The sequence below is a fragment of the Podarcis raffonei genome, chromosome 2, assembly GCF_027172205.1.
Source record: "Podarcis raffonei isolate rPodRaf1 chromosome 2, rPodRaf1.pri, whole genome shotgun sequence".
Taxonomy (NCBI): domain Eukaryota; kingdom Metazoa; phylum Chordata; class Lepidosauria; order Squamata; family Lacertidae; genus Podarcis; species Podarcis raffonei.
The window spans coordinates 51,418,925-51,445,131 of NC_070603.1; the positions used below are offsets into that span (position 1 = coordinate 51,418,925).

At 46.1% G+C, this 26,207-nt stretch overlaps 2 protein-coding genes across 15 annotated transcripts in view; both read right to left on the minus strand.

Moving 5' to 3' along the window:
* The window catches only part of AFAP1L1 (actin filament associated protein 1 like 1), a 69,164-nt gene extending 59,212 nt beyond the window's left edge, over nt 1-9,952 (minus strand). The window contains exon 1 of one of the 2 annotated variants that reach the window (XM_053376588.1): nt 9,541-9,952. In XM_053376588.1, coding sequence (XP_053232563.1) covers nt 9,541-9,568 — 28 coding nt within the window. In that variant the 5' untranslated portion in view covers nt 9,569-9,952. The remainder of the gene's footprint in view (nt 1-9,540) is intronic. The other variant, XM_053376585.1, reaches the window with a different exon arrangement.
* A 6,344-nt stretch (nt 9,953-16,296) lies between these two features.
* Nucleotides 16,297-26,207, minus strand: part of ABLIM3 (actin binding LIM protein family member 3) — a 141,890-nt gene continuing 131,979 nt past the window's right edge. For 10 of the 13 annotated variants that reach the window (XR_008328901.1, XR_008328896.1, XR_008328899.1 and 7 more), the window contains 5 exons: nt 23,786-23,815; nt 22,832-22,890; nt 21,767-21,827; nt 19,744-20,343; nt 16,297-17,139 (listed from right to left, as the gene is read on the minus strand). Coding sequence is in view for 1 of the 13 variants with exons in the window: in XM_053376589.1 (XP_053232564.1) it covers nt 17,026-17,139; nt 19,744-19,824; nt 20,336-20,343; nt 21,767-21,827; nt 22,832-22,890; nt 23,786-23,815 (353 nt within the window). In the remaining 12 variants the exon portion in view is untranslated. Of the gene's footprint in view, nt 17,140-18,849; nt 18,917-19,743; nt 20,344-21,766; nt 21,828-22,831; nt 22,891-23,785; nt 23,816-26,207 lie in introns of those variants that run through there. The other 3 variants (XM_053376589.1, XR_008328893.1, XR_008328897.1) reach the window with 3 other exon arrangements.

The following is a 26,207-nucleotide window of genomic DNA, read 5'->3' on the forward strand; positions in this document are numbered from 1 at the left end:
AGTAAGCCAATCACAGAACTGTAGAGCTGGAAGAGACCCTGAGGATCATCTAGTCCAGCCCCTCTGCAATGCAGGAATATGCAGCTGTTCCATATGGGGATCGAGCCTACAGCCTTGGTGCTATCAGCACCATGCTCTATCCAGCTGAGCAATCCTGTTTTATCTGTGTTATCAGGAGATGAACAAGAAATTCTGCCCCCATCACCTACTGCAGATGGGCAACAGTCAAGTCCATCAAGCAGTGTTAGAAACTAGGATAGAAAAGCTAGGAGCCAAATGGCTCCTGGGACCTGGGTTGTGGGTGCCAAAACAGAATGTCTAGTAGCCATTGGGGGGGGGGTCGGCAACACTTTGTATTTATTATTTTAATAAGCATGAACTAATACACAATTCACATAAGAGACACATTGTCGATATCACATTTTTATCAGAAACTGTTGATACATGTTTAATTTGTTGTTTATAATAAAAATATTGGTACCATATGCAGGGATTTATGTTATGAAAATTGAACCATGGAAAGAGAAGAGGGGAAGTTTTTGATATTTTAAGGTTGTTTAAGTGAATATTCTAAGTTGTAAAACAGAAAATTTAATAAAAATTATATATTTTTTTAAAATAAAATGCTTGCAAATTGATAATCTTTAGGTGCAAAATGCACCTGGCACGCTGCCATCAAGCCACATGTTCCCTCTGGAAACTGTTGTTTCCAAGTTACACAAGCTCTAGAGATCAATTCCATTTCCCCCTACTAGATTGCGCAGCATCCTGAGGGAGAATGAATCAGTCACTAATGGCCTGAGTGTGGAAATGGAAAGGGGGCCCTGGCTGGAGCTTTGCTGACTGGTTTCAATTCAGCGATTTCCACTGCTAAAAAGTCAAGCTACTGGCAGCTCAAGCGGCGGCTGGTCTGTTTGACAAGGGAGCAGCTACAACAATAATCAGAAAGCAATGCTTGAGCAGCCCACAAGTCCCCACCCCCTCCTCTGCCTATATCTTGACATTGGATTTTCAATTATGTCTGGGCTTATTTCCATATTTCCTTTGTTCCTATCTAAGCACAGCTGATAGCAAAGATAAATTGCTCTCACATATAAATGACTATAATTTGCACCATGCAGGCCCCGTGCTCAAGCGTTGGTGGAAGAATGCAAAAGGCAGAGGGGGGCAGAATCGTGGTGATGTGACTCATGTCATCTGCACAGCGGTGATGAAGGTTTGGATACCCTGAAGTCTGCAGGCACAGAATCAGAGGCAAAAGCTGAATGGGAATTCTCTGGCAGGTCTTTAAAGAAGGGTGTCACAAAATCAAGGGTCAGTGCCAAACTTGAGGAACCTGTGACCACGTGTCGTTGGACTACAATCCCCATCAGATTCTGCAGCCATAGCCAATGATCAGGGGCGACGGGAACAGCAACAACTAGAGGGCCACAAAATCCCCAGGCTTGGTCTAGGCAGTAGAGATGCCGTGTGCTGCAGTGGTTGGACTAGGTAGGGCCTGGGAGATGAGAGTTCAAATCCCCACTCAGCCATGAAGCTTACTGGGTGACCTTGGTCCAGACACAGTCTCTCAACTCAACCTGCCCCACAGGGTTGTTGTGAGAATGAAATGGGGAGATTAAGAGCCCACCACTCTGAACTCCCTGGAGGAAAGGTGAGATACAAGTGTAACAATAAATGAATTAGATGAAAACAGGGTTGTGCAAGGGGTAGCCTACCCACGAGGATGCGAGGCTGGAGGGAAGCAAACACTTTGATGAATCTGGTCTCCATTTAATGCTCACCTTCCTCCACAGCACCTGGGTGAGCACCTTTACTCAAAACCCCAAACCCCACAATAGGGCAAAACAGAGATCGGGGAAACGGTCTCAGTTCCTTCTCAAAACAAGAGCATGCTGGATCAGGCCAGTCTAGTATCCCAGGATCCTGTTCTCATAGTGGCTGATGCAAGAAGGGCCCAAGCACAAGTGTAGTCTCCCCTCCTGCGGTTTCCAGCAGCTGACATTCAGCAGCATGGCTGCCTTCTCCTTCTTTGCCACGTATTAGAAAGAGCTGCCCCTGTGTTGATTCTCCTTCCATTGCAGTGACTCAGTTGCCAAGAGATAGAATTGCAGCAATGCAGGGGAGGGCTGCTCTCTGTAGCAGCTGGGGGTGCGGTGATCCCATCCCCAACCCTCTTTCACAACACACACCCTTGAATTTGGCTGCGTTTTAGGAGAGGGTGGAATTCCCAAAGTGGATTTTAGGCAGAAGATCAAGAATGATTCAGGATTCCGCCCACCCAATCCAATGTCACCCTTTCTCTGTGGCAAGGCAGGCCCACAGGCTGCATATTGGTCTGAAGTGATCACACACAAGGAACTGAAGGGTTCCCCATGTTATGTCGCTTGGCTCTTGGGTTAAAGCACACACACGGGACTTTGCAACAGGAAGAAAATTTGTATGTAACATATTTTTAAAAACAACTGAAATATTAAAGAGCCTGACTGTACAAGCAAAGGGTGCTGCGGACAGGAATACAACTTTTACAAGTTTGTTGTTGTACAGCACTTGACCACACTGTGGGTTCCGTCACATGCACCCATGGGAATCAGAGGGTACACTGATAACACACAGTGTGTTCTCTACTGTAACTCACAGACCTCGGGGGAGAAATTAGGTTGAGGAAATAGTGGTGAGGGAGGACGAGTTACCTCTTCACTCTCTGCATCAAGATGGCTATTCATGGATCTCATCCCTTTGGTCCTTAGACATATCTCACACAAGAGCTGCATACCAAAACTAAAGTGACAGGTAGCCAAGCTTTGGAATCAGCTTGCAAGCACCTCCCTAGTCTGGGAATAATGTTGGCCAGAATAGCCACACTAGCCCTGGCTTTGATGTTAAACAAGTCACCCTCTTTCTTAAGATGTTGGGTGTTTAAGCACCCAAGGAGTCAAGATGCACTATTGCACCAGAGAAGATTTCCCATAACCTATGGTCTTGTTAGTCACATGCTTGGGGCTGGCCCAGGGGCGTAGGAAGGGGGGTGCGGGAGTGTGGTCCGCCCCGGGTGTCATCCTTGAGGGGGTGTCAAAATGGCACACGGTGGGGGTCGGCACTTACCGCAGGGCCTGGCCTGCAGCGCACCCAAGCCACGTCTGTCTCCTGGGAGTGACACGGTGGCTCGGGGCCCCCCACTTCCCAAAACGGCAGTGTGGGGCTTGCATCCGTCCGGCAGACTCCGTGGGCAGCACACCACACCGCGCCACCCCCCTGGGCGGATCGCTGCGGTGCCCCTGTGCAGCACCCCTGTGCATGGACCGCTCTGCCCCCGCCGCTCTGGGCTGACGTTTCAACTCATACAAACTGAAGCAGGTAGTTGTCTCCTCTCTGCTACAATCTATAAGTATGCTCAGGAAGTGAGTGACAGCTGGCTAGCAGAACCAAGGCTGTAATGGACGGATCAATATTCACGTCCAATCATTCTCAGCAAGGATCTGCAAATGCATTCACTGTAGCCATCATTCAACAAGCATCCCTTCCCTCACCTCTGACTTTCTGTTGCACTTTGGATGTACTCTGAACTTCTAAAAAGACCAATGGACAGGTAAGACTGCAAGAGAAATCCAGCAGGATCAAATCCAAGGTCCATCTAGTCCTGCATTCTGCTTCCCAGTGGCCAGCCATATGCCTCTTGAGAAGCCCACAAGCAGGGCATAAAGGAAATAGCCCACTCCCACCATAGCTTCCCAGGTGAAACTTCGCTTCTCACGCCATGCCTGCAGCTTAGGCAACAGAAAGAGTCTCATCACCAACTTAATTCTGTTCTGCTGTTTGAAGGCATCACAGACATGACTCTCCCTTTCCCCCACATCCTCTGTGCACACCAGAGGACTCAGGGGAGGGACAAGACTAATGGTGACCACAAGATGTTGGCCAGATGCCAAGGCCACCCAAAATATGTGGGCCCCGACTTCTTTGTCAACATCAAATAAAAATATATATGAAAGTCTGGGCACAGAAGGGTTTTTAGGGGGTGGTGGAACCTTGAGCTGTTTGAAGGCAAGTAAAGGACAATGGGTTGCTCTAGCTGTATTTTTATTGTGTATTCATGATGTTTTGTGCTCATGATGGTATCTGGATAGTTATACATAACTGTGCTTTCAATACTGTGTGTGCCTGCAAAAGTTTCAGGTAGACAATTTGCTTCCAATTGGTGCATTTCCCATAGTTTCCTGCTAAAATCTTGTAACTTTTCATACCACAAATGTTCCAGGAGTGTTGTTGCTTTTGTTCCATTTTTGTTGTGCTATAGCTATAGCAAACAGTGCTCCTGTGGATGAAAATGTGCTAACCTTGAGGTGCACTGGAGAACAACTAATAAAGTGGAATGGCTCACTATAAATCCACCATCATTGCATCAACGACATGTTGCACAATACACACATACACAAATATCCCCACCAGTCTGGAGGGACCCAACAGCATTCTGCAGAAACTTATGACTATGGCTAAGTGAAGTCCATTAATTTTAACAGAACTACTCTGAATTAAACTTATTTGAATAACCACCCACAGTGACTTATCATCAGGGTGTACTGTCAAAAGATGCCACAGTCTATTCTTCTTAATGCATGACTTTCAAAGGCGAGGTCTGCCTGTTTCAAATGCTTAGCTCATTCATCCACAGTGATGCCAACTGGCTTCTATGGAAATGGGAGATACAATTAAGTACACAGACAGCAAAAGCTGAGATGTTTTAGAGGGAGGGGAATATCTCTCAGGACTGAAGGGATAATGACCCAGAAATAAATAAATCTGAATTTGAGTTAACAGCTATCCCACCCACCCCCAGCCATTTTGAACAATAGATTTGTGGGTTCTGGTAACAGTATAGAATCCCTTTTCTTGTCCTGTAAATATTTAAATAGCTGTCAGACAAGATGGGACAGCATAGCCTGAAAAGTATTAAGACAATAGATTTTTTATAAACCGTATCACAGGCTACATGTCTGCACTCTGGAACTCAAAGGTCTAGGAGACAATAAGGGCATTTTAGCTGAGATTATCACATTTGGGCTACAGGCAAAAAACTCAGCCAATTCTCTCTCCCTGACCCCACTGGACTTCTGTTGACAACCATCACTTGGGAGGTTAAGGTGGTGTGCAGGCAAGTGTAAGGAAGAAGGATGAGAGTCTTCCTGCTCTCTCTGAAGAACACAGTCCTGGAGCCTTTTCTTTCCCTTCTTTCTTTCGGAGAATCATTAAAGAAATCCAGAATGCTCAGCTGCACTCCTCAGTTATTCTCCTAGCTCCAGGATTGTGACACCCTGTCAGCATATAACACTTCTGCTCAAAAGATCTGAACTGGTTGCTGATTTGTTATCGTATCAAGTTTAAGGTGCTACAATTGATAACGGTTTGCTTGGGAGCAGTTTATTTTACTCCACATATGCCCGTTCAACTGTCCCCCCCCCCCCCGAGGAACTGGAACTGTTCTGCGTGCTCCAACATACTCGTTCCATGCTTGCAAGATATGGGTCTTTTAGTGGGGCAGCACCTAAACTTGGAACTCCCTGTCTATTGACATCAGGTAAGCATCTTCACTGTTTTCCTTTTGGTACCTACTTAAAACGTTTTTGCTTAAGCAAGCCTAGCCAGACACAGGGATATTGACATGCTTTAATCTTTTCTTAGTCTGCTGTAATTTCAATTATCTTTTAAGTGCTTTTATAACTTGTTTTAAGCTGTTTTTGCTGATAAATTTAGTATTTCTCCTAAACTGCTTACAGGTTTTCTTAGGGTCAAGTATTACGTAAATTTTGTTTAAAAACAAAACAAATTAGCACATGCAAATTTATGTCTATGAGCCCATGTCTCAAATCTCTTAAGTCCCCAACATTGCTCCTGCATCTCACCATTATGAAGGGCATATTCAGTCCCATTTTACAGATGAAAGCACCAAACCTAGGCCACTCTTTATGTTCTTCGGTGTTTATATTTCATGAAGTGGATCATGCATTTCAAGATTAAGATTTTTCTCTGAGGGCTGGCTCCACTTTCTTCATGCTTGAAGGGACTTGCTCCGCAAGGGCACTAAGTGTACCATGTCTTAGCTGCGCTTCAGCAGCAGACCTTTTTTAAAATTAAAAAATGAACAATATATGCACATCAGGTTCGTTGCCTCTAAGCAAAGAATGCACATGATTATCTGCAGACTTGGCTCATGATATTTCAGAAGTGGCTTTCAGCACTCAACAAGTTCCCCCACTGGGGAAGCAAGGCAGTCAGAATTCCCAAGAAAAACATTGCAAGAGGCATTCCCTTATCAACAGTCAGCAGAAATGCTTCCTGCTTCAGGAGGGATGCGAGAATGAAGCCGTGCCAAGCCCTTTGCCCAGCCTCAAGAGCTGGCTGAGTAACAGGATGCAGGCCCCAAGCAGAGCATGGGTTGGCCTCCGAATGCTCAACCACTTACAAGTGGGGAGGAGATCACTTCGTTTCCATAGAGGAAGCATCACCCATCCTTTTACATGGAGGGAAAAGGAGAACCCTTGACCTTCAGAGGATCTGCAATGGGCTGATGAGTTTCCACAACTCTTTAAAACATTGCAGGTCCCAAGATCACACTGTCATTTTTTTTGTAGGGCAGATCTGGAAATGGGGAGTTCACTCTCCTTCCTGCGTCTCCAGCCATTCTGCGCCACCCCCTGCCCTGTAGGCAGGATGGTACTGGCATTCTCCCTCCTGTCTAGCGAGGCTTCTCCACCCTACAAAAATTGCAGCCCTCAGCAAAAGCCTATGGTGGACAAGTGCAGAAGAGGGTTTATTTATAGCCACAAATCATAGAAAGAAAAAACTTACTGAGACTGCCCCAGCTGCCCAGACTGCTGCTGGAATGTGTTCGCTGTATATAGAGGAGATATACATAGCATTTCCAGACACAAACAGTTAAGATTCCACTCTACACGAGTGTCCCACTTCATCGTGAGAGAGAGAGAGAGGTGAGAAGCAGAGAGGCATTGCTGCAGATGCTCTCCAAAAGAAGGGCCAAGATGAACACACTTGTGGCACAGCACAAAAAACATTACTATCATTATTGTCCTGCCCCCAAGCTTTCAAAGCAAAAATTATAGTTCACTTCATTCTACTAACTGTGGACAGAAGCAAGACTCCTTTATTTTTTCTTCTAAGAGAAACACATTAGCGCTTGCAAAGCAATTGCACCTGCAAATAAGTTTTGTCATGCTTAAGTGTGTTGTGCCTCCTGCCACGACTCCTTTCCTGCTTTGTTCCTCTGCTTATCTTTTCCTGCATGTACTGAAAGCAGATCAAGAACTACACAGGAATGAGCAAGGGCCACAAGAGGGGAAGATCTGCACAGCCCACGTTCAGGACAGTAGCCACAGCTGCAGTATTCACTGGGTGGAAGCTAATGGGAGGCACGAGCACAGACTTCTAGAGAGCCACACCGTGAGCCCACCAAGAGCCACTCCAAGTCAAGAGCAGTGCTCTAGAAGTCAACTCTAGCTGAGTTCTACCCACACTGGCCTTCACACAAGTGCCTCTCTGCATAGCACCAACAGCTCAAATGCCATTCCTTAAGCAGCTACCACAAAGGTAGCATTGAAAAACTAGCCCAGAGACAGAGAGGAAGAGAGAGGGACTCTGGCCAGGGTAAGAAACTGAGATATGAAAGCTAGGAGCTAAATGGCACCTTAAACCTAGGTTATGGGTGCAACAACGGAATGTCTAGGCACGCTTTTTTATAACAAGAATACAGAGCTGAAAATGAACTGCAGCTAAAATATGTTGTTCATTTTTCACATGGTGTAGTCCTTCCCCTGCCTACCCCCCTAATATTCTTAAGAGAGTCTCTTCTCCAATCTTCAGTGAGTAGCTTGAAGTGGGGAGACACATGTCAAAAGTCAAATCTTCTGCATCATTAACTGACATGGTGTGGTGACCACCACGTGATCGAGTCAACTCTAGACAGATCAATTAAGAGTGGATTCTTGTGATTTTTGGTGCTACCAAAACCAAGCTCATCTCCAACAAGACCCTTGTGCACCCAACAGTTACTTGCTGATTTTTTATTTACTCTGTTTTTACTTTGATAATTCCTCCTAGAAGCTCAGGGTGGCTTACAAGGCTGTTCCTCTCCCATTTTATCCTCACAAGCAGCCTTGTGAGGTAGGCTAGGCTAGGCTGAGAGAAGGAAGGGGAGACTGACCCATAGTCACTCAGTGAGCTTCATGGCCAAGTATTTGAACCTGTGTCAACTTGCTCCTAGTCCAGCAATTTAGCCACTAAGCCACTATAAGGTGAGTAATGCCTCTCCAAAACAGCACAGCGATTTTAAAAGCACGTATGTCCTGATACAGTCTATTTAAAGTGATTCATCAGCTTTCTCTCTCTCCACCACATCGAACAGAAGAGGCTTCTCCCAACAGACTACTGCCTAATAACAGAGAAGGCTGCAACCCAGGGCGCGCTGACTTGGGAGTAAGTCTCCCTGAACTCGTGGGATTGGCTTCCAAGGAGACACGTACAGGATGGGGCCCGAAAGCATGCTGATGTGTGTGTACAGTTCACAATTAAACAGCTCACGGTGGTGTCTTGCACATGGGGAGTAAACAAAACAATCCCTCTTGGCCGTGATCGTTCTTACATTAGGTCTTAGGTCATCCTCTCTATCTGCGGAGTAACAGTGAAGAAATAATGAAGTCTGGAGGGAGCCAAGCAGATTCTTCCAGAGCAATTTGGCAACCGCGCGCGCCCACCTCCAAGCGCCCGGGTTACACAAAGCCCCATTAAGACAATGCCATTTACTAACCATTTGGGGCGCGTACATCTAGCTTGTGTTGTTATTTCTTTTTTAAACGTCTATCTCACGCAAAAGCGCTTTTCACCGTAGATCTAAAGCTGTCCCACGAATATTCTCACACGATTACTTTAAAATATATAGACCAGAATCCCATTTGACCACCCACGTTTAAGCTTTCCAAATACTACTCCATGGAAACAAAAGTGCGATCACGTTCCCCGCCCTATTGATTTCTAACCTCTCTCTGCCCCACCCCACGTTGAAGCACACAATGGTACATCCCCACGCGGAACGTGCCGTGAATGTGAGCACGCGTGGGCGTGGCACGCTTCATCTTCTGATCAGAATATCGACCGAGGCACAAATCAGCAGCGCGCGAGCCGCGACGGATAGCATGAATTAATATGGCACGCTCCGTCGAGCGAGGCTTTCTAGAGAACAGGTCTTCTTTGCATGGGGCGATCTCCCCTAGGAACCGGGCAATCAGGAGCAGCTGACGCTACAGGGCTAAATAAACCGAAGATCTCGCCCCGCCAGGGGATCCCTCGAGAGCCCTGCCCTAGCCAGCTTCCCAATTACGCGACAACAAGTGTTCGCCCCATCCGGAGCAAGCGGGTCCCGTTCCCTGACAATCCGATCAGACGCCCCCCCCCCCCACAGCATACCAGCCCCACTCCAGATCCAAGCGACCGGATCGATACAGGCAGCCGCCATCTGGGCGTTCTGCTTACCGCTGAGCCTGTCCATGGTCCAGGGCATTAATGGGCGAAGGAGAGGCGGCTGTTCTCGTGGCGCCCGTTTCGCTCCGCGGAGAAGACGCTCGCTCTGCGCCCCCCTGGCGAGCGCGCTCGGCTCAGGCGCGGACCAGCCAGATGGATGCGCCCGGCTCCTTCGGCACACAAACGTCAACCTTTAAACCGGCTCCCGCAGATCGCGCAGTCCCTCCCCGCCGCTTCCTCCGCGTCAGATACAGGGTCTTAGCGCCCTTCCAGCAGGACGCGCCGCTCCTCTCCCTTTGCTGGGCGAGCCTCCGCTGGGACAGGGGGCTCGGCTCCAGGCGCTCACCCCGCCCTTCCGGATCAGGTGCGGCCATCGGTATACAATGACAGCAGCCTCAACAACCCTGCTGAAGGGAAAGGGCCGCCTTTCTCTCTCTGGCTTTCCCCAAATCCTTTGCCACAGTAGCCTTGCAGAGTCAGCTGCTCCCAGTTCCAGGTCTGCGCTCACGTGGGCACCTCCCTGGTCTTCTCTTGCCCCATCGATTGGTGCCCCCAAGACACAGACGCTCACACGCACCTTTACTCGTCTAATTCTCTTTCTCCCCCTCATGCTAGGGTAGCCTTGCATCCATTTCTTTGTTTTATTTAACGGGTAGCCAGACCCCAAATAAGAAAAAATAGGCAGTCCAAAAAGTTCATTCGTGTTGTTAAAAAAAAAATTGCATGATCTTAAGTCAGTGATTCTTAAACTGCGGTGGACTGGCAATTCACCATCCCCTGCAATGTGCCATGGATTGGTACCATATTTGGTCCTGAAACAACCCACACAATCTGGGCTGTGGTGCAGTCACCAGAGACCAGCAGCCAATGGCTTGCAGACAGGCTCTGGTCCATGGACCAGCACTTTGAGTTAGGTGAAGTAAAAAAAAACTGACTGGCACCAATGTGAAAAGTAAATTAAGTAGTCCCCTAGAACCCTGGAGCCAGACTGAGCATAGCCATTTCTCCTTGCGCTGCCCAAGGTCCTCCCTGCACTCCACTGCTATTCTCCACAGAGTATCCACCAGTGCTTCTAATAGGAAGGATGCAATTCCTTTCCTGACACGTCATGCGAAGTTGTCAGTGTCATGATCAGGGTGACGATGTGAGAAATATCCGATATTGCATTCTTCACAGGGACCTTATTGGGGAAAGCTACATAAAACATTCAAACCTAAAAGTGTCATCACAGCACTTCTTAAGTTTTCTTCAATATCCCTCATTCCAAATAAAGCTTTGTTGGAGTTCGTGATGCCTCTTGGGTAAGTCTTGACCATAACACAGTTCCGTGTTGGTGCTGTCAAATTCTCAGCTCTGAGGATTTTCTCCCACTCTCTATAGGTTTCTGAATGTGATTCTTAAGCAAGAAGGCATTGTGCACCCAGGAGGAAAATGCACAGGGTGAACTAAAGTACAATCACTCCTAGGCAGTTCTAAAATTTCCTCTTCTCTCCAGATGCCTGCTATGTGATGTATGTAATAAAGAGATGCTATATTTCAATAAAGTTGCCTGTTTCTGATATCCAGTAACTGTGTGAGGTTGCTTTGTTAATTTTTCAGCTAATACAGTGATCCCCAGTTGTTGGTAGCACGGATCTAGAGCACTCTCTCTTGTGCTTATCCATTGTTTTGCTATTTCTAGTCATGCTGCCCCCAACATGGAGACAATTCTCTACGGAGTAACTCATTTTCTCCATCAGATATGAACATACTGTTCCATTTTGGATCTCCTGGATGACAGAAGCAAAACTAGAAGGGCTGATGGTGAACCCAAGAGCAAGTCATGAGGAATTATTACATATTAGTGTTCAGGGCCAAAATAGTGTGTCCTTGTTCAACTGATAAATACTAATAGAAAATAATTAATAAGGTCAGAGTCTTTGGGAATAGACAATCTATAGTTTCCTTTCACAGGGTAGTCTTCAACTTCAAATGTTTCAACTTTCATCACCCGCCTTCATTCTTGCCAAATCTGCTCTGGAAGGTTGGGTGGGGGGACCCAGAACAGTTTTAGAAAGTGTATGGAGGGAGGGGGGTCCTGTTGCACAAGCTTAACTTAGTGCTACATTAGAGGCAAACCATAGTTTTTCTAACTTCCCCATAGCATCTAAAGTGAAATGCTTCAGAAGTTCTTTTTCATTCATTCATTCCTTTGACCAAAACAAAGCAGCCACCACCATACCTCTGGGATGTGATTCACTGACCACTCAGCTTGGTGTAGGCTCACCAAATCATGTCTTCCGATTTGTTTGATGGCTTGTCGCAACCTCAAAAGCTTTTTCACTTTGTGGCCAATCCTATTAACCTTACCCTCAGGCTAGGCGGTGGTCCAGGCATCCTGCTGGCCCATGAATCAGAACTGGAGGGTAAAAGTTCAAGCCTGATGTTAATTACAGGTGTGTATAGTCATAGTTCTCAGTGGTCAAATTGTCAAGCTAAAAGTTCTCAATTGCATTTTTCTTCCTTTGCAATAGTTTTATTCACCATCCTGTTTAAGTAATAATAAATTATATTACACAAAAAAAGATGTATTACATGAAAAACTGGCTTTCTTAGAGTCTTGCTAGCCACTGGTTTTTGGATTCATTTTGCTAATGTTCCCAGCAGAATGAGGATTTCTCAGGAGACTAATATTTTGATTCAAGGTGCTTGCACACAAACCCTTGAACTAGCAAAGGGAAGGTAGGGTCTTTGGCTGCATACACATTGCCATTTCCCCGTGCTTCCCCTGTGCTCATACCCCTTGGTTTTGAAACTGCACACAACATCAGCCACATTCCAGATCTCTGCTGCAGTTTCTGGGGAAATACTGCTGTTTGAGGCATTTTCCAAACCGGCTTTGATCCAATTGAAAAACTTAAGACAAATTCACATTGCAATTAAGCTGGGGTGTGTAGACATTTGAGACAGCCATCATGCAAAGATCACATTTGCACCTGTTGATTTGCTCAATTTTGCCTCTGACCCCACCCAGCACTGGCATGTGGCCCCTGGAAGGTTGCCCAGTAGGGAATGCGGTCCTTAAAATGAAAACTGTGTCCCATCTCTGGCTTATTCCATTCACCATGGCTTAATAAGCCCCCGTTTAGTGCTAATTTATCTAGTAATCAATGACTAATATAAATTGTCTTGCTTCTTAAGCAACCCTGTTCCGCTGATGGGGCTTGTTATCCTGCTTCATTTTTGTCTGAGTGCAGGAGACTTTCCTTGTATTGATCCATATAAATCTTTCTGCTCTGAGTTGAAGCTAAAGGGAACAGAGCAAAAATGCTGCAGTAGAACCTCATCCCAATAGTAGAGCTGATGGTATGGGAGTGTGCATGAGTGCATTCAGGGGAGGTATTATTAGAGGGAAGCAGCTCTTATTTAAAACTAAGGTGTCCCCCCCGCCCTTCTTATGTTTGTAACAAACAGATGATTTTCCTGATGAGCTAGCATTTAGAAATCCTTTGTCCACACAAATAATTTGCAAGAGGAACCATTCTCGTGATTTTTTAAATAAAACATTGTGGAAATGTGCTGTGCTTCAGAGCCCATGTGGTTAATTCAAGTTCCAGTCCAGATCTCAACAAAGTAACTACCAATATACCCAACAGTGTTTTGTGCACAAAGTACCTGTGCTATCCATATATTTAAGAGAAGAATTTAGACAGAGCAGCACTGCAGTCCTATACTTGGTTCAAAGTCTTGCAGAGTTTAGTGAGGCCTGTTCCCCTGTTAAGAGTTCTTAGAACTGCAACACCAACAATGCTTATATTTCCAGGTTATAGTAAAAGTGTGCAGTATACAGCTTTGGAAATGTGTGTGAAAACACTGTCTTGTCTCAGTATCCCAGGACCACATCACTAGATTTCTTAATTCTTCATTATTCGCTGCTGAACAATGCGACAGCCAATCACATCTGGAGAGCCACAGGTTCCCCCATCCCTGCTGTACACCCTGTACAGTTCTCAGTTGAACCAAATCAAATTAAACTTTTTCAAGCTGAGAATTTGAATCCGTCAGCAAATGCACAAGTCTAAATTTGCATAATGTAAATTCACAGAGGTGGGAAAATAATGGCAGTTTAAGCCTCTGCGTCTAGCATTTTTCACCTATCTAAACAGGAATGAATCTGTTTCTTATTCCATAGGCATAGGAAGAATATTTGCTGCTCTGTTTATCATCCTTTCATCCTCACAATAACAATACACGTTATTATTGCCCCCCATCTGAGCTAAAAGGCCTCTCTTGCTCAAGGACACCCCGAAACTGAATGGTTTATCTAGAATTTCAATCCCACTCATCAAGATTCATTTTCCTTCAGTGGGCTATATCCTGGAAATTGTTTAGAAAGTGAAAAGCATTCAAGCACTGTTACAACTTGAAGTCCTTTGAGTGGAAGCTCTAAATATCCCTGTTGCTGTTGTTTTACATCACTGCAGAGGGCAATTTACAGTCATGATTGGGAACCTCCAACCCATGGGCCTAATTAGGGCCACCAAGCTCCCACATTTGGCCTGTTAGACTAATCCACCTGCCCTGTATCTGACATCATCAGCTGTGGAGTGACTAAAGATGGGCCTTGCCTGAAAGGGGTTTTTGCAGGCACTACCAGTCATTTGATCAGTAGAGCCTGTGAAATCCCATGCTTTACTACTCCTCTCCTTACACCCTATACATCCCACTGATGCAATTACTGAGCCAACATTTGTGACTATCAGGTCATTGCATGACAGCACTAAAGCTGAAGGATCCATTGTTACTTCCTCTCTTTTTATACCTGCTACTTCCTGATGAGAGATTTTTGTTTGTCCTCCTCTTGCACTTTCTGCTAAGGGTTACCTAAGGTAGGCAGCATCAGACAGCTTGATAAATGATCCCTAAGCCCAATGGGGTAACAAACTACTAATCGCTTTCTCAGTTCACATTGGTTATCAGTGCAATTTCAATTTGCTATGTAATGGGTTTGCTCCTTCTTCGCTAGGCTGGAACAGAGTGATAAATAATGTGCAGCCAACAACTCCAGTCCTGTTCCCCCCCACCTATCCAGAAAAAAACAAAACGATGTCTCTCTGTTACCTTGAAGCTAGCTGAAATTCTAGCATAGTAAAAGAAGGATCACTCAACATAGATGGGCATGCAATTGTTGATTTTGCTCAGAGTTTCAAACTTTGTGACCCTGACCTTGCCATTACATTCCAAAGACGGGGAATGCTAATCAGGAATATAATAATAATAATAATAATAATAATAATAATAATAATAATGTGTTGTGTTTTAATTATTTACTGTTTTTTATTCTGTATTTTAGTCTGCGAACTGCCCTAAGATCTTATGGCGAATGGTGGTAAATAAATCTAATAAAATAACAGAAGAAGAAGACAGCACACAGTTCTTTTGTTCAAACAGTGTATTAGGTAAGAAATCTTTTCTTTTTTAAAAAAGAAAGCAGAACAAGCCTACAATTTTCCACAGAGATAAAGACATTCCATGTACAGTTCTTCATTCAGAAGGTGATCATACTGATTTGAACTGGGATCAGAGGCATTGCTAATGGCCAGTCCAATCCAATCCAAAGAAGCTGAAAATAGTATTCCAGAAAGTGCCGAGGCCTCTGCGAAGCTCACCCCCTTTCCTTTACAAGCCAGCACTTTCTATGCCCACTTGAAATTCTGGAGTACGATTCATCAGTTATGTCCGCTGCATCATTAGAACGGAAGGAAGTCTCAGATTCAGATGCAGTGCCCCCAATGATTACACACCTAGCTGGGTATAGTTTCATGTCTTCTTAACATTTTTAAAAATGTTTATTAAAAGGACATTGTCAAGAGAGAATTGTGTCTGTTTCCTTCAGGAGTAAGAGAGGGGCACTGGCTGTTCCTAGTCAGGGGGTGGGGGAACAGTGCTGATTTGGGGATTTATAAGATTAAAATCCCCCCACCTGCAGGTAGTGCTTATTGGATTAATAGGCTGCTAGACGTCCCACTAATGGGCTGAGAGAATGAAGCTGGAGGAATGGAAAGGGAAAGCCATTAAAAAGAACCATTGCCACATTCTGTTAGGGCATAGCCATGTGTCCATTATACAAACTTGTGCAAATGCAGAAGACGTGGGGTTTGGTTATGTAGCGAGCGCAAAATTCAGCCCTCGGAGAACCCCAGCTTTCATATTTCAGAAAAGCAAGAGGCTGGTGGGATCTCTGAAGTCAGACTGGGGCTCAGAAAGTGCTCCAAGTCCAGCACTTCCAGTAAGTCTCTCTAAGGGTCCTGGGGCAAGCAATATACGACTATGATGATGAGGAGGAGAATAAGTCAAGCAAATTAATATTTTTTGTATTCATGGAGGATAGTGCTACCACTAGCAACAGCTACTACCAACGCTCACAAAATGCAGCCTCCATGCACGGTGGCAGTGTGTCTGATTAGTAGAAACTGGGAGCAAACCGCAGGGGGGTGGCCCGTCTGTTAACTTCCATGGGCCCCTGCTTTTTGCTGTGGGAAACAGAATGGTGGCCTAGACAGACTTTGGCTGTTCTGGTGGGGTTTTTTTTTTTTTAATATGCAAACATGTTTAATTTATATAATGCATGCAAATCACAGAATTTGATTCATTTTTGTGGTGCAGAATTTTGATTTAAAGAAGTAGAAGAGGAAGAAGAAAGCAAGCAAGCAGCACAGTGCGCACATAGCCCTGGAGGTGGCTAAGGCAGAGTAATGGGAATCAAACGGCAAAGAAACATAAGGCCACCATTGGAAACACGAGGCTCGACAGGGTGGAGAATCTGTGGCCTTGCAGATGTTGCTGGACTCCCAACTCCCATCAGACTCGGGCAGCATGGCCAGTGGTCAGGGATGATGGGAGTTGTAGTCTATGGCACCTGGAGGGCTGCAGTATCCCCATCCCTGGGACAAACCCTCAGCTTGATCCAGCAGGGCACTTCCGATGTCCGTATGCCAAGCGCTGGGCACAAGAGGACAAGAGAGGAAGTCGACTCATTGCAAGGCCTGTGCTCCAGGACCACCTCCTTCCTTGGCCTGGACTTGGGATCAAGAGACGTGTGTGTGTGTGTGTGTGTGTGTGTGTGTGTGTGTGATGCTATAATGCCCAAGACTGCCTGACATTCATGTAAGAAAAAGAGAGTTCAATATAAAAACAGGACCCCGCCTCCTCCCTGCCCCCTCGAAAAAACTCCCCCCGAAGAACAGCTACATTAAAAAAAGAGAGAAAGGAATAAAGGAAAGAGCATAAAAGAGAGAGCATAAAAATATCTGTGAGTCTTCAGTTCACGCTACAGGCTTCCAAAGAAAGCAGCCAGGGCTCCCACTGTACAACAAAAAGAGTTATACAGAGTTTCAATATAGAGATCTTTCTATATATAGATATATATAATATAATTATATATATGTATATATTTATAGGTATGTATATACATATATATATATATTTATTTATAATGTACGGTGTTTGTTCGTTTGTTTAAAATAGCCGGGCCTGCTTCTTCAGCTCGTTCCTCTTCCACAATGCCAGGCGATCGAATTCAGCGATGGTCATGCCAAACACCTGGTAAAACTCCTCTGGCGACAGGTGGCGCTGGAGGGAGAGCAGAGACAGGCATCATGTTGCACGGGGCTCATGGGCAAGGGAGACAGTGTGTGCATCCAAGCAGGAATTGCAGGAGCAGTGGTACGTAGTGCTGACGCGAGGCCTAATGCACACTCTAAGAATCATAGACTCATAGAGGATCATCTAATCCAGTGTTTTTCAACCAGTGGGCCGTGGCACCCTGGGGTGCCTTGAATGGTGGTCAGGCGTCCCGTGGGCAACACTGGCCTCCATCCCTCTTTCCTTCCCTCCCTCCTCTGATGCCCTCTTGTGTCTCTGCCTCCCAAAGGCTTGCACAGCTGTTTGTTGCAGCAGCCCTGGCTAGAAGCTCTGTAGGTAAATGGGGCTGGCGACGGGGTGCTTCCTAGGCTCCTGTAGGGCAGTGTGAGGAGGCACCTCTCTTTGGGGCAGGGGGGCAGGGCAGAGACCAGGGGTGGCAGCTGTGGCTGCCCAGAGGACTCTCAAGGAGAGTGGAGGATAATTTAATAATAATAATAATAATAATAATAATAATAATAATAATAATAATAATAGGAGGCTGAGGGAACACTCCCCAAGGGGTGAAGGGCTGTCAGCTCTGCAGGCAAGGGGCACAACTGGGCTCCTGAACCCCACAGGGTGCTGCAGAAAGAATGTAGTTGTTCAAGGGAGCAGTGGATCCAAAAAGGTTGAAACCCTCTGATCTAACTGAAGTCCCTGCAATGCAGGAATATGTAGCTGACCCATATGGGCATCAAACCTGCAACCTTGGCCTTATCAGCACCACATCTAACCAAGTGAGCCATCCAGTGGTCTTCTATCCTCATTACCGAGACCTTCAGTTACTGGAAGCCGGCAGAGGAAACTTGGATGTGGCCCGAGGCACTGATTTGGAATGCTTACAGCTGGCCATTGACCAAGCCAATTAGCTGGGGTCTAGTGCAGGGATGGGGATCTCTTCCCATGCTGGCAAGGGTGGGTGAGAGTTGGAGTCTCTAACGACAAGTCTACAGCCACAGACTCCTCATCGTTGATATAACGTGCACTGCCTGGATATCCCTATGGGGAAATATACCAGTTGCCAGAAGCCACCGAAGGGGAGCGGGCTTTTGTGCTCAGGCCCAGTTTGCCAAGGTTTCCCACAGGCATCTGGTTGGCTACAGTGAGAACAGGATGCTGGACTACCTGGGCCTTTGGCCTAATCCAGCAGGGCTGTCCCTGTGCTCTTATGATACCCCAGTGCGTACCCAGTGGCATAGCTAGCTACTTGGGTGCCCGGGGCAGCATGTATGCCCTGCCCCTGGGGGCGGGGAAAGCCACCCGGGGGAGCTGGGCCAGGGTACGCAACGTGGAGCTTCCAAGAAGTCCTTGCTGCCTCCCCCTCAGTTGTAGTGCAGCTGAGGGGGAAGCAGTGGGCAAATGCAAGTCCCATGCTGCCGTTTCGGGCAGTGCGGAGCCTGAAGGTGCCCGAGCCACCATGTCACTCCAAGGGGAGACGTGTGGCTCAGGTGCACTGCAGGCCTCGCAGTAAGTGCCGCCCCCTGCCCTCTAGCTACACCTCTGTGCATACCACCTTGAGCTCCATGATGAAAGAAAGGCAGCATATGCATGTAATAAAATTAAAACATAGCACATTATGGTATCTCATGTATTGAGCAATGCTACAATTTGTATAGTAATAATAATAAGAATAATAGTAATAATAATGATGATATTTACAGCTATAAATCCCATTTCTCTGTATCTCCAATTGTGAGGTAGAGTAGGGATCCCTTGGTGTCACCGGCTGTTACAACAGGAAGGATATGGTAAAATGTGGAAAAATTATGATCACCAGAGGTAAATGGCAGTACACAACTGGCTCCCCATGTGGCCAAAGGATCGCTGCTTACAAACGACTGCTTGATAAAGTTATTTTTAGACATCCTTAGAGTGCAATGGATCATTTACACCACTTGAGGATTCAACTTCATTTTTTGATTCAGCATTTTCCCTAATGAATAAGTAAAGCACCATCAAAGGATGCACATTTAACCTAAATATGTCAAAGGGGGGTTGTTCCATAGGTTCCTATTGCAACTTATTCCTTTGATCAAGTACCTTTATAGTGAGCCAGGGTTGGGGTGAGTGGAAATGCTGCCTTGAGCTCTTAAGGAGCAGGCAGAGGCTTTATCTCTGATCTTAGTGCTGTAGTACTTAAGCACTAAGATCGAGAAATGAAAGACCTCTCTGCCTGTTCTTTAGGGATTCACACCAGAGAGCAGGCAAAGGGAACTTTCCAGCCGCCAACCGCCTCCATTACTGGAGTGGAACGGCTGGGAATGCTGATTGCATAGGCAAAAGCCTGTCTGGATGCCTGCCTGTCATGTGAGAGTGTATGTCTGTGTGTGACAGCATGTTGAGAAAGTGGATGAGTGGTGTGTGCCTGGTGCATGTATAGTTGAGACAAGGGGGGGGGGAAGAGAAGTAAAGGTGCCCACCATTGGAACATGGACCCCAGAAAGTTAGTCAAACTCCAGTCTGACCCTTATGCTGAAATAGGCTCCCCACCCCTGAACAAACTGACCAGATTAGTTCCAGGTCCTGGCAGGAGCATTGTGAGAGCCAGCTTACCTCCAGCCTAGTCCTGTCCACATCTTTGGGCAAGCGGTTTCTCCCCCTTGTGGTTACCAGAAGCAGCTCGTAAGGGTATATCTACAGGAGCAGGAGGGAGAAAAACAGACTGCTGGGCCACAGATTTCTAGTCCATCCACACAAAAAGAAGAAACGGGTAGAGACAGCCTGCCTGGAAGAAACTTGTGCCCACAAGTTGTTTTTGTTTTAAACCTATGACAAACCTTTATCTGAATGCAGGTTGCCATCCACTGAGCATGCTAGGAGTGACCCTAACTTGGCAATATACACCTGAATAGCAAAACTTCAACACAAGATGACGCACACAGCACAAAGCAAAAACTCTGGCCTTTTAGGGAAGCAGGCTTGTTGCACAAGAACTCCCAATCAAGTGCTTGAATCCCACTTGAAGGACCCTGAGGAGACCTTTGTCCAGGTAGAAGGAGCACTCAAGAGCACTGCAGGCCAGGAGCACCCAGGGGAAGAGGAGGCTTTCTTCTGGCCAGATCCTGCAGATCCTGCAGATCAGCATTTCAGGTGGCAAAAGGACCTAAGGTTCTAGAATTCTACAGGATTCCTCGGAAAGTGTTACCTTGTATTCTGTAAGAGATGATAAGAGGGAGGGAGGGAGAGGGAGAGAGAGAAAGAGGTCAGTGTCTAATCCCTTTTTTCCTTTCCTTTGCAATCATAGAGTCTGTGCCATTGCAAACTCTCGTGATGTTTGCACTAAGAGGCATTTATTATGTCCTATGGGAATGTGAAGCTAGTCACTCAGTATGCAGAGCTGCCTACGCTCTGCGCTTACAACAAATGAAATGCAGTGCTGCACCACTTATCCAAGTTCTGCACCATGAACATATGAATTAAGTGATCTCTACATATGCAGTTTTTATTGTAATGAGATAGGGCAGCTTGCTTTGAATGCTCTTTCAAGGATTTCCCACTCCAAATCTTTTTTGTGTCTGTGGTTATCCAAGATAACACCCTTAAGGAGGCCCAAAACTGGTTGGACAAGTTCTGCCTGGCAAATCCCCTCCTGTGTGGAGATCAGCATTGATAACATTGGAATGGTTGGCCCTTGCTTGACTAAGGAAATGGCCAGGGAGTTTCTGGAAGGGGGGCTACCTTCAACCTCCCTCCTCTCAGCAATGGAATGTGCTAATTTAAATCATTTTGTGAAATACAAGTTTAGACTGAGACAAGATCAGGCTGAGGTAGCGGGGCTTAGCTGGGGCTCTGGAAGCATCATGAGGGGACAAGCCTCCTGCTACTTTTCAGAAATCTGATGAAGAAGTATGTGTTGGGGTGCTAAGCCTCCAAATATGCTCAGTCTATATATTGTGTAAATAAACCATATATCAGAACACACCGGACAGTCCGGAGTGACTTCTTTCTAAGGAAACCACACTGTAAGGAAATGCTGGAACCTCTGAAACTTCACTGCTGAGAGAGCTGGGCTTGCAGATATTTCCTACGTGTGCACAATATATTCTGTGTCTCCTAGTTTTGGGGAAGGCCATTAAATGATCTAGAGGCCTGAAGACCTACCGTCTGGCTACTGGAAATACTGATCAGCCTCCCTCTTGCATCAGGGATTTCTCCAGGCATTGATGGCACCCTTTCAAGCCTATCTTCACAGCTGTAAGATTTGGACAGGCTTGGGGCACAATCTAAGTCCAAATTCAGCAGTATTAAATCCCATTGATTACAGCAGGAAAGATTTAAGTGTTTACTTATAGGGTTGCCTTATTACTTAAGTCTGCCAAGCAACTTAAAACAATTTATGCACATTGGGGATTTTGTCTTCACTTTGAAATAAATAACAATAATCAATAACAATATCTATCTATCTATCTACTCAGCAGTAATCTCGACTGAAACCCATGGGACTTACTCCTAGATAAGTATGCATACTAGCAAGCATTAACTCTTGTATAACAGGAGTTATAGGAGTGCTGTTACAGGATTTAGGAGTGCACACACTGGGCTCCACCAAAGCTTCTGTTCTCAAACAACAACTCACCTCGCATCCCCCAGTTAACGGCATTCGTGCTGTCGTAGTGGAAGAGTTCAGCGCTGGGAGGCTGCAGAGGAAACAACAATACAGAGAAAAGAGTGGTCAGCATGTGGGCCAGGAGTGGGGAACCTGTGACCCTCCAGATGTTGTTGGACTCCAACTCCCATCAGTCCCAGACAGCATGGCTGATGGTCAGGGATGATGGGAGTTGTAATCCAGCAACATTTAGAAGGCCACAGGTTCCCATGATAGAGCTTCTGATAGCTCAGTCAGTACAACATGAGGTTCCTAATCTCTGGGTCGTGGGTTCAAGCCCTACGTTGGGCAAAAGCTTCCTGCATTGCAGTGGGTTGAGCTAGATGACCCTTGTGGTCACTTCCAACTTCCAACACTTACAATTCTACGATTCTATGGCCCATCCTGATATGGCCAATCCCATTAAAACCCGCTGTGCACTTTTATAGTTACTTCCACCAAAAGGTGCCTGGAACAAGTTAGCTGCTTAATGGAGGACTTTTTAAACTCTTTGCCGATATATGTGTGAGGCGGTGGCAGAGGAGAGATGAATCAGTGAATTATAGGGAACAACTGAGTGGTGTACCCTAAAGGCCAAGAACTCAGCTGCCTCCTCCATTTTTAAGGGTTCCTAGCATTTGTGGAACCTGAGAGACTTGTGCAGGCACCGTTCTTTTCATTCTTTTGTGAGAAACTAGCCTTTCAGCGCTTGACTTTGCTACTCCCAATCCCCAGAAAAATTCCTGTGGATCATGACTGCATTTTCAGGAGCCGCTGTGGCTTTCTCGACCCCTGAGCTCCCACTGAGAATCCAATCTGCTCATCCCTTCCTGGGGGAATCTCCGCAGCAGCTGTTTCTTAGCAACTGCCTCTGAGCCCCTGTGAGCCCTCTTGGCATGAGGGGAATGTGTGGGCTCCAAGAGGAAGGAAGCACTCCCCACTTTTGAACCCGGCACTGGAAAGTCTGAGCCCAGGATTGAAGAGGGCTCCAGAGGTCCTTGGACTTCCTTTTCCCAAAGGGTCAACCAAAGGCTGAGAGTCAGCAGGCCCTCTTACCCTGTGCAGCCCATTCCTTCTGTAAGCAGGAAGAGAGGCAGATTTTGAAATGAGGGGATCTGAAACAGAGAACAGGTTTTGCAAAAGTCAGAAGACGCAGGCTTCCCCACTGCCTAGAAAAAGGAACAATCTACAGGCATGGCAGAAAATTAATTGTAGCAAGGAAGAAGAGGAAAGTTTTAATTCTTTACACACGAGTAATATGACTGCTATTGGCATTATTATCTTGCCTGCCTCGAAGGAGCTCAGGGTGGTGTGCCTGGTTCTCTACCTCCCATTTTAACCTCGCAACAACCCTGTGAGGTAGATTAAGCTAAGATATAGCAACTGGCCAAAGGTCCCCCAGCGATGTTGCTGGCTGAGTAGGGATACACCTCCCTGGGCCTTGTCAACACCCTAACCACTCCACTCCACTATCGCTCAAGGAGTTGCATCTTGAGGAGTGGCAGAAGGCATTCCACTAGAGACATGTTTGAGGCAGTAACTTAGGGCTCTCTGTGAACGTAAAAAATGAGTATCTGTTATTCTTGCATTGAAAGGGGTTGGGCTAGATGGCGCTTTGGGTGCCTTTCAGCTCTACAACTGTGTGACAAATAAACTGAAAAAGTGGACAATACTCTCCCTTTAATGGCATTCTAAAATCTGCCTGCTGAGATTGGCTACCTCACCCTGTCCAACAGCAGAGCCAGTCCTGTCTCTCAGTTCCTCCTCATTGAGATTACCGATGTACTTATGGTAAGCCTGACATCGATAGAGGAGCACAACCCCAGGCTTACCCAGGGCCTACTGCACTTCACTAGCACAACAGAGAGTACACCCTCACTTCTATCCCCCTCCCACCCAGATTCTATAGTCCTGAAAGGAAGAAACTACTTTGGTTCTAAAAAGTCCTCCTTGTCAGAAGTGGATGAAACAACACAAAGTGAGAGAGGCAGGAGGCAGAGCGAAACGTACCACTGTCAGCCAGGTAATGTGAACGGGGTGCTGTGGAGGAAGACAAAGCAACAAGTCAGGCATGCACATAGAGTATGTTTCACAGCAGTGCAAGCTTGAACACACCCCACAGGCTGAATCACACATTCAAAGCCCATATGCTTCTGTACACAGATAAAGACGGCTGTGAACAACGTGGCACATTGAGACAACTGCGGTGCGTGTGGCAAGGGAGTATCATTTCAATCGTAAAAATGACTGCTAGCTATCTTCAGGTATTGCTTGGTTCACATTATGTGGATAGTGTCGTTCTGTGGTTTCATCACTAGGTGGCACTGGACTTAGTTGTACTTGGTGGACTCAGGAATTTCCTGTTGCTGTTCTGCTTTGTTTAAGAGAGAAAATAAAGTTCTTGTCAAGCTTCATTACTGGTGTGCCTTCTAAGAGCCAAACTACGTATTACATCAATGTGTAGTGTGCAGCTATGTCTGTGGGTTATTATTTTTTAAACCAGTTACAGGTGTGTGTGGCAATGAAGATCGCCCTGCATGGCTAGGAGACTTAGGGGGGAAAAATCAATGTCAGTTTGACTGATGTAAATATATCCCCTCTCCTCCTCCTGGGGAGTTCTTAAGATATCTCCAGAGCTTATTATGGGGTGCTTGGGGGGGGAGGGGAAGTTCTACTGTGCTAGTGGGATATATTTTGCTAGTTCCTGCTAGCACATCACCTCATTTGAATCCAGCCCTTAAGGAAAAGTTCCCATTAAACCCAATGGAACATTTTAAATCTAAGCCTCCCAACTGCAGGGAGGTGGGATTTTCACCCCAATTGTAGCAGAAGATTTACAGTGGTACCTCGGGTTACAGACGCTTCAGGTTACAGACGTTTTAGGTTACAGACTCCGCTAACTCAGAAATAGTACCTCAGGTTAAGAACTTTGCTTCAGGATGAGAACAGAAATCGTGCTGCGGCGGCAGCAGGAGGCGCCATTAGCTAAAGTGGTGCTTCAGGTTAAGAACAGTTTCAGGTTAAGAACAGACCTCCAGAACAAATTAAGTTCTTAACCCGAGGTACCTCTGTACCTTCCTCCATCCCAACACACTGTTATCTAGAAAACAATTGGACCTCCTGTATCTGCAACCAAATAGAAGAAATCCAGAGATGTAGCTGCACACTATGCATTAAGTGTAACATGTAGCTTGGCTCCAAGCCCTTCATGACAATGCTGACTTTTTCTCCATTTAATCATATACTAGGACACTTGACTGTGGAGAAGTAAGTGATGCAAGGGGGGAAGGAGAGGCGGGGGGTGCTGTTTAATGCTTTCCCCTACAGCCATTTTGCTACACAAAATGCCCTCCCTCCCAGCAGAAAAACAGCTGAGGAGGGGCCAATTTTGAGCAAAAAATAATAATAATGCTGAATTTTACTAGCCTCTCCTCCTCCCCAACCCAAATTTCTCTGCTTAAACTTAATTCCTTCTGAGGCTGTTTTTTTTTTTAAAAAAAGAGAGGCTGGAAAGGTAAACATGACTATGTGCCATATCTAGTTTGAACTTTTTAGTAACTAAAAGCAACAACCCAGAATGACTAGCTGCTGTGAGCTGTTGATGGCCCCATCTAGTGGCCAGCTGATGCAATTGCAGGAACACATTTTTGCCCCTCACCCACACTCCTTTGGCAGGAGGGGGGGCGGGGAAGGAGAAAGGGAGGTGGGATAATGTGGAAGTTCATCAAAGATTAATGAAATATTCCTTCAGGCTCCGGCTGGTAGGGTGCCCCAGGGAAAGCGATAGCGTGAGAGCGTACGTGTCCGAGAAGGTGTGCAAGTTAACCCTGGGAATGCAGACATAGATAAAGGCTTATATATAGTTTGCCAAATAAACTCTGGCATCGTGGAATGCATGATTCCCGTGAACATGATTTTATTGTCGAAGATTTCTCTGTGAACTCGAGCACTAGGGGGCAGCACATTGAACATTATTCTTGATCCCTGAAATTTTAATCACCCCAGTTTGGTAGAATATGCTTGACACACAACAAACAAATGGGGGAAATGACAAGTAATCTCTCCAAACACCAACTCACTGACGAGATGAATGAAGAGAGATTTTGATCTCCCTTCGCCCAGACATGGAGATGTGCTCTGTTTGCTATTAGAACCACAAAGATCACTAGCCAGGGCAGGTACAGGGTGGGCAGAGCCAGTGTAAAATGGTGCAACAATGGGGTAAAAATGGTGAGTCAAGGGGGTGGAACCAATTGCCTGCTGCACCCCAGGAGCCCATACATGGTTTGCATATTCAAGCTCACATTTACGTCTGAGTTATTACAGATCAGGGATTCTAAACTGCTTAGCTGCTTGCTATTGCTAAAATAATTGAGAATCAGAAATCCTATTGCAAACCACCAGTGATCTACTAGCAGATCCCGATCAATCT